Source organism: Delphinus delphis, chromosome 3 (genome assembly GCF_949987515.2).
Source record: "Delphinus delphis chromosome 3, mDelDel1.2, whole genome shotgun sequence".
Classification (NCBI taxonomy): domain Eukaryota; kingdom Metazoa; phylum Chordata; class Mammalia; order Artiodactyla; family Delphinidae; genus Delphinus; species Delphinus delphis.
In genome coordinates, this window is record NC_082685.1 from 114,491,424 (window position 1) to 114,504,442 (window position 13,019).

The 13,019-nt window shown below is 38.4% G+C and overlaps 2 protein-coding genes across 3 annotated transcripts in view; one reads left to right on the top strand and one right to left on the bottom strand.

Annotated features, from left to right (window-relative positions):
• Nucleotides 1-213: 213 nt before the first annotated feature.
• On the bottom strand, nucleotides 214-7,977 carry NSA2 (NSA2 ribosome biogenesis factor). Its single transcript, XM_060009309.1, has 6 exons — nucleotides 7,825-7,977; nucleotides 5,854-6,041; nucleotides 5,613-5,763; nucleotides 3,656-3,835; nucleotides 1,655-1,847; nucleotides 214-457 (listed from the first exon to the last, which is right to left on the bottom strand). Exons 1-6 carry the CDS (start codon nucleotides 7,825-7,827, stop codon nucleotides 390-392), a joined length of 783 nt encoding a protein of 260 aa, XP_059865292.1. The 5' UTR covers nucleotides 7,828-7,977; the 3' UTR covers nucleotides 214-389.
• Nucleotides 7,978-8,113: 136 nt separating this feature from the next.
• Nucleotides 8,114-13,019, top strand: part of GFM2 (GTP dependent ribosome recycling factor mitochondrial 2) — a 46,840-nt gene continuing 41,934 nt past the window's right edge. For both annotated transcript variants that reach the window (XM_060009311.2, XM_060009310.2), the window contains exon 1: nucleotides 8,114-8,245. The gene's annotated coding sequence lies outside the window, so the exon portion shown is untranslated. The remainder of the gene's footprint in view (nucleotides 8,246-13,019) is intronic.

Genomic DNA, 13,019 nt, shown 5'->3' on the forward strand with positions numbered 1-13,019 from the left:
AAAGTTTCTTGGCTTATTCCTCACAGTAAAGTGTGCACAAACCTTTGATAAAATGTGTTTTCGACTGCACTGGCTTTTCCAACAATGACAGATCTACACTGCTTAGTACCACTTATTAATACAGATACTGATGAAGTAGGATATTTCTATAATTGATTTTTTAATCATGCAATTTGATGAACATCTAAACGCTAAACAGACGCAAAAGACCAATTTGTAAAACTAGGCCATTTTAATCTTTTTTTTTTAAAACAATAGAATAAATAGTTTTCTTGATGACTGCAGACATGTAAGGCTGATTGGCAGTATTCAGAAATATCAGAGTAATGGTTTCCTGATTGGTGTGTAGTCTTCAATAATTATAAGGAGTTATTTGTATGTATCTGCTGTCAAACCAGTAAGACTGCATTTATGCATCCGTCATTTTCAGGATTGTTGGTAACCTGGGCATATTTTCCTAAGGAAAACAAAACAAAAAGGAGGGATGTTAGCTAATAAATATTACCTTTAAAGAATACATATAATCTTTGCCCAAATTATTTACAATTACCACTTTTAAGAAAGAAAAAATGGACGACCATAGTATATAAATGAGATTTTATAAAATGAAATCACTCAAGACCAAGCTTGAGTTCTCCATACAATTTTTATATAAATATTGTTTTTATAAATGGTGGCTAGCTTCATTCTGTTACTATGTTATATTAACAAGCCTTTATGGATTGACCTGAGCAATGCTCCTTTTCCACACGATTCTTGCTGGAAAAAGCATCAGGTATTAACTAAGTTTCAAATCAGTTTAACCTATTTTAAAACCGAGGTCAAGGGACTTACCTGATGGCGCAGGTTGAGAGTCGCCTACCAATGCAGGGGACACGGATTCGATCCCTGGTCCAGGAAGATCCCACATGCCGCAGAGCAACTAAGCCTGTGCGCCACAACTGCTGATCCCACGTGCCCCAACTACCGAAGCCCGCGCGCCTGGAGCCCGTGCTCCGCAACAGGAGAAGCCACCGCAGTGAGTAGCCCCGGCTAACCACAACTAGAGAAAGCCCGCCCGCAGCAACAAAGACCCAATGCAGCCCCAAAATAAATTTATTTAAAACAAACAACCGAGGTCAACTAACATGAAGTATGTGCCAATGACTCATACTGAAGATTCAATCAAGAAGCTATACAGTTTAAAAGAACATTAATGTTTCAAAGAACATTAAAGTTTAGAAATATCTGGGTACTGAAAGCAGAAAACTAAGAAAATGAAGAAAAAATTTTAAATTGTTGCATGATATATTTCAGGCTTTAATTATTACTGAAATAGTGTGGCTACAGTGTTCGCTGTCTGCCTCCCTTCCCCCATTTGTGGGCAATTTATTTTCTTCCAATGTTTTTCAGTTACAATTTCCCATCTGCTTTTCTCATATCTTTTTAAATAAAAAGCATCAAAAAAATATCTAGCAACGTAGTAAACCTTACGTAACTGAAACCAGTAAAGAAGAACTGCATTCATAACTCTCTACAGTGTTCTTCCTAAAGATTTAAATCTGATTCACATCAAGTTTAACTGCATTAAAATTTGCTCTATACTTTATGTCAACTTAAAAACTTCTATCTTAGGATTATAACATTAGCAGCCCATATTCAAAATTGTACTTACCCCAAATGACCTTGCCTCCTTGTGTCACTAGGCCCAACTCGCTCACGTTCACCTCAATAACAGTACCTTTGGTAATAACACCCAAAGCTGTATATAGTGGGGATGAGGGATTCTTCTTCACACCAAGTATTGGCAGGCAGAAGGTGGCTTTCAGTTCAGGATGTGTTACATGGGCCTTCTTAAAACGTAATCCCTAGTAAGTCAAACACAATGTTTTGAGTCGAAAATGTTAATGATGAATATTGATCCTTTTTGCTTATCTTTTCCAATCATCTCCCCACCCTGCCCCAAAAGGATTGAGTGTCTAATCTTAAGGCATTGAAGAAAATACTTAGAATTAATTCTACAGACTAAAAACCTCATAGTTAACAGGAAAAGTATGTAGGGGAAAAACCCAAACACATACTTCTGAAAAGTTTTCACCATGGAACAGCTACCTAGCATCATATTCAGATTTTCTCCTGTCCAGTTACCTATACTTCCTGAGGACTTGCTACATGCCAGGCACTATGCTAGAGCTCACAAACAGCACCATTTAAACATGATAGCCTTACAACTCTCCCTATTTTTTTTTTAAACGATAAAAACAAGGATCAGCAGGTTAAATAACTTGTTCCCAGGGTAAATAGTGTGAGGGTGGAATCAAACTTAAGTATCTTGATTCCAAGTCTGTATACTTCAGCCACCTTCCATGATGAAAGATTGTCAGCTTTCTTTACGTTGATGGTTAATACTGGTCAAAAACTGGAGAGAGCCCAGAGAGATCTCTGTTACAGAGACCAGATTCACCCAGTCACCTAGATACGGTCTTCTGGGGTGAAGGCACTTTAGAAGCCACAACACTTTGCAATCTTTTAAATTTGATTTTTCCCTGTATGGGGGGAAGGGGGCAAATGACAGTAAATCAAATTCTTCGTAACTGACTCATTTGTCAAGCTTACATAACATTCAGAATGCCGTATGATTAATTCACAATAAGAAACGTATCTGCCAAACTACAGAAAGCCTAGAACACCTTGACTAGTATATTCTCTCCCTGTAGAACTTGTTAAGATTACCAAAATGTATTTAGAAGATTATGAATATACAGTCAAAATAAGGGGAGTCCATGATGGAATCCAGGGATGGGTGAACATTTTCTGTGAATAACCATATAGTGAAGCTCTTATTTTAGGCTTTGCAGGCCACATGGTCTCTATTACAAATACTGTGCTCAAACTCTGTAGAAAAAAATAGCCATAGACAATATGTAAATGAACAGGCACGGCTGTGTTCCAATAGAACTTTTTTTTTTAATAGAAGCAGGCTGTTTGACAACATTTTAATTCATTGAAAATTATTCAGGTTGAGAGCTAGAGTAACACTGCCAACTTTCCCCTCTTTGTTTTTGTAAGCAGGCTGGTATCCAGTGGGCAGATTAATTCATTCTGTTTAAAGACATTCTGCAGAAATATATCTTCAATTTTATTTGGGGAGGTGGAGAGGAGATTGGTTTTGACCATCACTGCTGTCAACAGAAATTAAAGTCCCATTTTAATATTCTCTTTTGTCAATGACTGCATACTAAGTATTTTCAAAAGCATTAAGATACTTCCCTTACTAAACTGGAATTAACTCTTGAAAAAAACAATTGTACTCATTTTCTAACTGTTCTCAAAGACAAGTGTCAGGCACATAGTAGATCACTTGTTCAATGAGTAAAATGACTGTGGAAAATGAAGATTCTAATATGTCATATTTAAAAGTCAAGATTCACTGACAATCTCTGTAATGAAAATTCTTTTTCATCTCAAATATCCTATGAAGCTGAAGATTCTTGACAGTAGTGGAAGAGTGCTAACCAATTCCATCAATAACTTAAAATAACAAAAATAGCCTAAAAACATCTTTCAACCTGTTCTTTTCTATCAGTTTTAGGAATTTCAGGAAACTGTCAAGTACTTTATCCAGTTTTAACATAGGAAATGATATTTAAGCCATTGCACTCTAGCAGGGTCTTACCATTGGCCTAATGAATCTTTCATATTTAGGTGGTTTTCGAGTAAAGCCATCTCCAACAAAGCAAACTTTAGTAACCATCCTCTTCCAGGCTTTCTTCTTTCTCTTTCCCGTTCGAATAACTTTTAATACTTCTGTTTCTCCCTGGGCACGAACTTTGGGCAGAGGGACTTCCCATTTTCCCTAAAACAGGCCACAGTTAAAATTTATATTGTTAGTAAAAGACAATGAGAATAAAAAGTCAAATATTTTTTAGTTGTACAAAGTAGTAGATTCACTTTTTTGTGTAACCAACATTTTGGCTCAATTTTTTTCTAGAGATCTGCACTGTCTCCTGAAATTAATTGGAACTAGTTAAGTTTACTACTAAATAGTTAATAGGGTAAAACTGGAAGACTGTCTCCACCTTTTGTTTTTAACATCTTTATTGGAGTATAATTGCTCTACAATGGTGCATTAGCTTCTGCTGTATAACAAAGTGAATCAGCCATACGTATACACATATCCCCATATCCCCTCCCTCTTGTGTCTCCCTCCCTACCCCACCCCTCTAGGTGGTCACAAAGCACTGAGCTGATCTCCCTGTGCTATGTAGCTGCTTCCCACCAGCCAGCCATTATACGTTTGGTAGCATATATATGTCCATGCCACTCTCTCACCTCGTCCCAGCCCACCACTCCCCCATCCTGTGTCCTCAAGTCCACTCTCCACGTCTGCATCTTTATTCCTGTCCTGCCCCTAGGTTCTTCAGAACCAATTTTTCTTTTAGATTGCATATATATGTGTTAGCATACGGTACTTGTTTTTCTGACTTACTTCACTCTGTATGACAGTCTCTATGCCCATCCACCTCACTACAAATAACTCAATTTCATTTCTTTTTATGGCTGAGTAATATTCCATTGTATTCCACATCTTCTTTATCCATTCATCGGTTGATGGACACTTAGGTTGCTTCCATGTCCTGATTATTGTAAACTGTCTCCACCTCTTAACGTATCTTTATATTTCTACCTTGAATGGATTTTTAGATTACATTTACTAGTAAGACGAAATCATCACCCCATATTTTGTACCTCCCTAGAATGCAGATTCCATGAAAAAATGGAAGCAGTGCAAGGCAGTAGAAAGAATTCTGGACCTATCACTAAGGGCATAGGTTCTAGAAGCAACTCTACCATTTCACAGATAAGCGCCTGTGAAGAGTGATTTACAACGTCCTAGATTCCAGTCTCTTCATCTGTAAAATGAAGAGGGGTTAAGTAGATAATCTCTGAAGTTTCTTTTGGTGCTAAAGTTCTACCATTCTAATTTTGATACTTACATATCAAAAAATAAGCAGTAAGATTTTAAAAATCCAATCTGGAGACTAAGTTCTTTAAATGCAGATACTGCATATTCTGCTGATACCTAGATTTCTGTCAGTCTATCCACAGGTGTTTAAAAATAGTATCTATGTCTTTTTCTCTGCTTTTAGCAGAATTTAACTTAATTTGACACCAAGTGCAACCCAGAAGTATTTTTTTTTTTAATTGCTCTATTTTTATCTAAGTCAAATCACTTAGGATGCTTTCCACTATTCTACTTTTTAACCAGTTTTGGCACTGCACGGCAGCAAAAATAAGAAGCAGTTGTATCCTTCTCCACAACAGCACAACATTAGGAGTTGTCAAGTATAAGAACCTGTTTTAAATAATTTTTTAAAACTAAAGACGCATGGCATTCTAAAAAAAATTTTAAATCCTGTTGAATGTTCTCACGGTGAGAAAGCACATTTTTTTATTACTTAAACATTTTATATAAAATGAAACTTACAAAGACTTCAACATCTAAATAATGGAATAGTTGGACTTCATTTTTCCATTTAACTGAAGAAACAACTAAGAACCTCAAATATGTATTTAAATAATTCTCATGAACAACGGCAACAAAAATAAAGACTTCAATTTTTATTGCTTACCGCTTTCTCTTTTCGTTTTTGTTTGATCATATTGGAAAGTACTTTAGCTCGAGACTGTCCCTCTCTGTCCAGTAGATATGCAGGTACTGCTCCTTGTGGAGTCTTTTCATCATTCTTCTGTTTGGTGTTTCTTTTTTCATGCATCTTAATACTATCAAGAATGAAAAAGATTCAGGATTATTGGTTTTAATAATTATTACTCAAAAGACTAACTTGGTACAACAAATAAATGATCACTTACGTCTTTTTCATTTGTATTTTCTCAGCATGGCGCTGTTTATGGTAGAGCTTAGCTTTCAGACCAATCATTTTTTTTGCCTTCTTTGAACGTTCATGAGCCTCTCGACCTTCCTTCTTTCTCTTTTTCTCATGGTAATCCAAACGATATCCATAGCGCTTACGGTGTAACTCGATATATTCATTTTGTGGCTATAACGATGCAAGAAATGTTACTTTAATTTTAAAAAAATCACTGACAGAATTATTCTAAAATACTTTTTTTTTTTTTTGCGGTACGCGGGCCTCTCACTGTTGTGGCCTCTCCCGTTGTGGAGCACAGGCTCCAGATGCGCAGGCCCAACAGCCATGGCGCACCAGCCCGGCCGCTCGGTGGCACATGGGATCCTCCCAGACCGGGGCACGAACCCGTGTCCCCTGCGTCGGCAGGCGGACTCTCAACCACTGCGCCACCAGGGAAGCCCTAAAATACTTTCTTTTGAGTAGCATATAAAGTATAGAAGGTCCTAGGTCATCCACTGATTACTTGATTAAATAACTCTTGCACTGTTAAGCCTAATCACATGATGTAAGTTAAATAAATTTTGATCCTGAATGATATGAGGCGTCAGGATTTACATCTGTAATAAACTCAGTGAAAGTTACTGTTCATTGAAGAGAACTGTCCAAAATCCACTGGACCACAAAAGGGATGATCTGATTCTAGGATCTCTCTCTTCTGAACATTGATAATCTGGTCTTTCAATATCATCATCATACTTTTTAAAAATTTAATAACATTTTACTCAGTTTTATTGAAGTATAATTTACATACATACAATGAAGTGTGCCCTTCTTAGGTATAGATATAGAGTTGTAAGTTTTGACAAGCTACACAGCTCTGTAACCACCACAATCAAAATTGAGAATATTTCCAACACCCCAGAAAGTTCCCCTTTGAAGTCAATCCTCTTTTTCCATCTCCAATCTGATATCTATTGTCCTACTTTTGCCTTTCCCAGAATGAAATGTAAATGGAATCTACAGTATGTAGCCTTTTGCATTTAGCTTCTTTCACTTAGCATAAGGCTTTTGAGATTCTCCTATGTTGTTGCACGTATCCATACTTCATTTCTTTTGACAAGTAGTCATTTTATGGATATACCACCATTTGTTTATTTGTTTACCAGTTGATGGATATTTGGGTTGTTTCCAGTTCTTAGTGAATAAACATTTGCATTTAAGTCTTTGTGTGGACATATGCCCAACTGTTTTCAAGGTGGCTGTACTATTTTGCGTTTCATGAGCAATGTATGGGATCCCCTTTTGCTTTTTAAGTGCCTGTTTTATCTTATACACCAATATTGTTTTATTTCAACACGCGGCCCCAGTCTATTTGTACTTTAAGACTACAAAAATAAAACAACGGTGTAAAGCCAACTCCAGCACGGAGAATAATGCTATGTAACAATCAACAAGGTACTAGGTATTTTGTGTGGTGTTTTCAACTGCTATCACATACACCTGGCAGCAACCATGAAAAAGGTATGTGGAATGCCACTTTGCAGAGAAACAGAGATTAGACATGTGGTAGAAAGACAAAGGGTCTGGCAGTCAGATCTGGGCTATAAGCCCGGCTCTGCAATTCATTAGCTGCTTGGCCGGTGGCAGGGCATACCTTCGGTTTCCTCTATACTCTACGGTATAGAGTTATCACTAGGCTCTGGCACTGATGGTCACACAACTTTGGGCGAAGCCAGGAATTTAACAGAGTGAAACCTGTCTGGCTCTAAAAGCCTGTGCTCGGGCAAATACCCCACTCTATGGCCCGAGACTGAAGTTGTTTTCACTCCTCGGAGCGCACCCCACTCTCATTCCCTCAACTGCACTTCACTTCCGCCTACCACCCCTCACCGCTAACCCCAGCGCCCCTGGGCCCCCGGGCCCCGCCACCTCTGACGCCCTAAGTGGCGAGCTTCTGAGGCGACCTTCTCACCATGGTGACGGCCGCCGAGCCACCGGGTGCAGCCGCCGGGGCGCAAAGAAGCTTTCAATTTCCTGGTCTTAGAGACCCACGAGCCGACTCCACGCCGCCCGCGGCAGGAAAGGGACGCTTGTAACTCGACCGACTCCAGAGAAAGCGCTACACAGCCGTTCCGAGCCTCCGTTCTCCACTTTCAGCTAGAAGGACGGAAGTTGCTGGCCGGCGGCTTTTGAGTGAGGCACCGCCGGAAGTGATGAAAAGCGGCGTCGCCGGAGGCAGAGGGAAGAAAACGTAAGTTCCGCTCACGGGTAGGGCGTTCTCCGAGGTAGGGCGTCGCGAGGTGAGGCCTTTGCACTGTTGGGTGCAGCCCGCACCTCGGCTCTCACCAGCCCGGCGGGGAAAAGCCGGCCTCCGGAATGCGACCAAGTGCCAGGTGGGTACGGGGCCGTGCCGTGTGACTCCTGCGTGCCTAGGCCCACGATGGCCACTGGCGACCTTACAGGATGCTACAGCCAGGCAAGCACGAGGACTGCAGGGCCTCCCGCCCCATCACCTCGGTGTCCGCCCACGTGTGGGCCTTTCTGTCTCGCCTTTGGCGAGAGCGACTGGTCTTGGTTCCTGTCACCGTGTGTAATGTGTGCACAATTGAGAAGGATGCAGGGGAATGAAAACTAACTGTAGAGGAAAGTAAATTACTGGGCCTTAACAGCTGTTAGAAAAGAAAGACAACGTCCTGTTTTTCTGTACTAATTTCTGAAATTCCTGAGGCCTTTTGGTGCCCAGGACGGTGCCGAGTGGATTTGCATCTAGTGGTCCTCTAGTGGTAGCGAGGAAAGCTGTCGGTTTTTACATTTTAATGTACGGTCGTTGAAGTTCCCTTAATTACCCTCACGGTCTGGAACGTCATTGTTATTCGTCTCCCTAAGTCTTAGAGCTTGGATTTGAGGCATTTTTTTTTTAAGGCTTCATCTTCTAATGGGACTTATTTCCTTTAAAACCCGAACTAATTCTAACTAGCGTTTGTATATTTTCAAGTACAGTAAATTATGTAATCTCTCTTCCTGGGATACACTTCCCCCTGGTATTGCCTTCCTCACCTGATTCAGGTCACTGTTTTATTGAGACCTTCCATGAGCTCCTTTTTTATAGTTACTACTGCCCCAGTTCCCCTTTCCTGCTTAATTCTTCTCTGTAGCACCTGTCACCATAGGAGATGCTATGTATTTTATTTATTTATTTATTGTTTGTATCCACTGATTACGATAGGGACAGGATGAGGGAAGGGATTGTTGGATTGTTTTTTCTTCACTACTTTTAACCCTATTACTTAGAAGGCAGTGGTAGACACACAATAAATATATTCTTGTTGATAATTGAATTTACTTCTCATGTGGATCCTGTGATGTGATAGATGAAAAGACAGACTCAGTTTTGAAGTGACTTGTCAGAGATCACAGAAGACTTGGGGCTCCAGCAAGTCCTCTGACTGTAAAGCCTAGTCTGGCGTTTTCCACCACAAGTAAAGGGCCCACTTGACATTTCTGGTGTAATTAAAAGTTTATGGAGAGTTTTAAAAAGACTTTATTGATGTGTTATAATTATGACAGGCAGACAAATGCATATTGTAGATGAACGTTCCTAGTGGATTCTTTAAAACCTGAATATACCTGTATAAGCAGCACCCAAATCAAGAAATTACCTGCACCTGAGAAGCCCTCCTCGTGCCTTTTTCTAGTAACTGTCATTCCCAAGGGTACACACTATCCTGACTTCTAACAGAATGGATTCGTTTTGCCTGTTTTAAACTTGATGTAATTGGAATCATATAGTATGAACTTTTTTGTGTTGGTTTCTTTTGCTTAACATTGTGAGATTTACCCTGTTTCCTGTCAGTTTATAGAAATTTTTAATAGGTTTGTTTAAATTGTGAACTCATGTTTTTTCATTTACAACTCTCAAAGCCATAATGCCCTTTTCTCTTCTGAATCAGAAATAGAAAATAAATGTTTTAGAGGTTAAGCAATAGTCACATTTTGATTTGTGTGAAATAGACAAGGCAAAGTTATCGCTATGTGGGTTATCATTTGTTCTTTCAGCTGTGATGGTGGGATAAAAATGGCCTAAACTGATCGATGTCAGCAAAAAGGTCTCTTAAAAAATTTCTTCCTGTGTAACTGGCAGTAGCCAAGTTGGGTATCACCACTACTTTGGTACATCTACAAGTATATACTAGATACCCAGTCTTTGCATTTTGGCAGTCAGAAGCATAAAAATGTATTCCTTCGATCTGTGTGAAACTTTGACAGTATTTATTGGTATAGTTTAGAAGAGTAAGCCAGGAGATGTGAGAGCTGCTTTATAAATTGCATGGTGTTAAAAAATGAAGCTTATTTGTGTTAAAGAGGAAGAACAGGTACAGTAGTAAGAGCCATGCAGAAAGTATTATGAATGAAATGTTTGTTATTGTGATATGCAGGATTGTTAAACCTAATATTTTTCTTGAGGATAGGGATCATGTGTTACTCATTTTCATGTTTCCAATAATCAACTCCTTGTGTTGCTCCAATGAATGTTGGATGAACAGGGAATTGTAAGGGGCTTTTTCAGTCCAGGTGACTTAAATTTAAGAGTATCTTTACTGAGCATTTTTTTTTAGCGAGTAAAAGTTGATTTGCCAAGCTTTTTTCTTGAATGAAGTTAAAGGCTAGAACTAATTTTTAAAATTTAGATAAGTAGCTTGTTTTAGAACTTGTGACATAAATTCTGTAGTGAAAATGAATGTTTAGATAGATAGCTTGAAATGATCTATTCAATATAAAGAGAAAAAGAGCAAAGATGACATTAGGGATTGACGTTAATCAATAATGAACATATTGGCCTAATTCATATTTGATACTTTTTTAAGAAACAGTGAATATGACACAAATCTAAATTGAAGTTTCTAATTTAGGAAAAATTACTCAGTAACAAATACCATATGAAAACACTATTTTAACTTGATGCTTTAGAATCTCTTTTCCTACATTACTTTATCATCAGCAACATCATCTTCATTTGTGCTTTTATGCTAATGTATGTTGTGATTGTACTTTAGTGTCCCGTGATTCCTGTTTTTGTGTATTAAGCCTTACAGGCGTGATAGTCTACTGATTTTTTTAAAAAAAAATAGTCCATGGATTCTTTTGTTTATTGGTTGTGAACTTGTTGATAATGTAGAATGGGTATTTACCCGTTTTTTCTCATTACTTGCCATTTTTATACCATCAGGTGTCACAGTTTTTAGTGAGTACTTATGTTACCAAACCAGGCTTGAGTCCACTTGCCTGAGCGCAATAAAGCCAGTCTACTGACACCGGGTTGTGGTGAAGGAAACTGCAGCACTTATTGCAGGGCACTAAGCAAGGAGTCTAGGTAGCTAGTGCTTAAAAGACCCAAACTCCCCAGAGGCTTTCAGGGAAAGGTTTTAAAGATAGGGAGAGGGAGGGGGATTGTGGGGTGTGTGATCATCTCATGGACACTCTTCTGACTGGTTGGTGGTGAGATAGTCGGGAGCCAACATCATCAACCTTTTGGTTCCAACAGTTCTGGGGTCTACATGCTTGTGGGCAGCATATAGTTAACTTCTTCCACCTGGTGGGGGTTTCAGTATCTGCAAAATAACTCAAAGGACATGGCTCAGAATATTATCTGTAGCCCTTTAGGAGGAACTAAAGGTCCTTGACTTTGTTTAATGGCTAAACTATTATTATTTTGTCTTGTTTGACTGTTTTATTTCTGCACTTTCTCACTTCTCTTATTAAATTTATTCTTTGGAACTTGGGGAAGCCCTAGGAGGCTAAAGTTTTTCTACAGACAAGGGGCAGACAGAGGACTTGGGAGAGGAGTCTGTTCTGGGAAGGGCCCATAGGGCCCTGCTTTGTTACACTTATGTGTTGTCCAAGGCCTAAGGAGGTCTGGACCTTGTAGAATAACTCACTTGATAGTACCAGTAGGAAACCATTTTTGTTGAAAATCATTGAGCCATGGGGAAGAAGAAAATCAGTGGCGGGCCCTAAATGACTTTATAGGTCAAAAAAATGTTTGAGGAATTGTGCTAGGCTGCTGGTAGAAAATCCCACCTTTTGGGCAGCTCCCAGTGGTGGAGATAACGTGGAAATACCATATTTGTCATGAGTAAATATAAATTCCAAGTGTTATGAAAACACAGACAAGGTAGTATTAAAACTTTGTAGGAGATTAAGAAAGGCTTCCAAATTGGGGCTTGAATACTGAATAGAAATTTGCCAGGTGTGTGACTTTGGGAATTTGAGGACTGCTTTCAGACAGTGGCACCATTACATGCAAAGGTGTTAGAGCGCAGTGTTTTAGAGGAATTTTGGCTAGAGCTCCTAGAATAGAGTAGGGAGTAGGCAAGTACAAGGCTGTGAAGGTAGTTAGGGACAGAATTTGTTGTATTAAGAACTTTTACAGGTTTTTAAGTAGGGAATTGACAAGATGAGGTTGTTTACTTCAAAGGTATGTGTCAAGAATGGCTTCAAGAAGTGTTTCCCACTTAAGTGATCTGAGTACTACTTTTTTAAGACTGACAACTGAATTACCTGTGCTATTAATTACTTAATATTTTTCCTTAAATTCACACTTTTATGTAAATAATTTCATCATAAGCAACACTACAAGATCACAGATTTTGTTGGCTGTTGTTTCTAACATTTGTTCAGTTTTTTTGTTTGTTTTTTTACTTATAACGTAAAATAATCATGGGCAGTCACTTCAAGAAACACAGTGCTGGAATAAGTTTAAAAAATTTTTGGTCTATAGGAACCCTTCACACTTAAAAATGAGTCCGAATGAACAGTTTTGTTTGTGTGGGTTGTAATTGATATTCAAATACCAGAAATGAAAACAAATCTTTAAAATGTTTTAATAATTCATTAAAAATAATAAACCATTAAATATTAATGTAATTAATATACTTTTATGAAAAATATATTTTCAAAAACAAAAATGATTTTGTTTGAAGAGTGTTTTATATTGCTTTACAATTTTGCAAGTCTTTTTAATGCCTGGCTTAACAGAAAACAGTTTACATCTGCTTCTGTATTTATTATATTACTGTATATATATTTGTAAAATGTTTGGTTGAAGTGTCTGAAGAAAATCTAGCAGCATACATATATGTGGTTGGGAAAAGGAGGAGTATTTTAATA

Coding starts and splice junctions, on each gene's coding strand:
- NSA2 (XM_060009309.1), bottom strand. Junction 5,764..5,853: donor AAAATACAAATGAAAAAGAC/GTAAGTGATCAT, acceptor CATTCTTGATAG/TATTAAGATGCATGAAAAAA. Junction 1,848..3,655: donor AAAGATTCATTAGGCCAATG/GTAAGACCCTGC, acceptor TTGACTTACTAG/GGATTACGTTTTAAGAAGGC.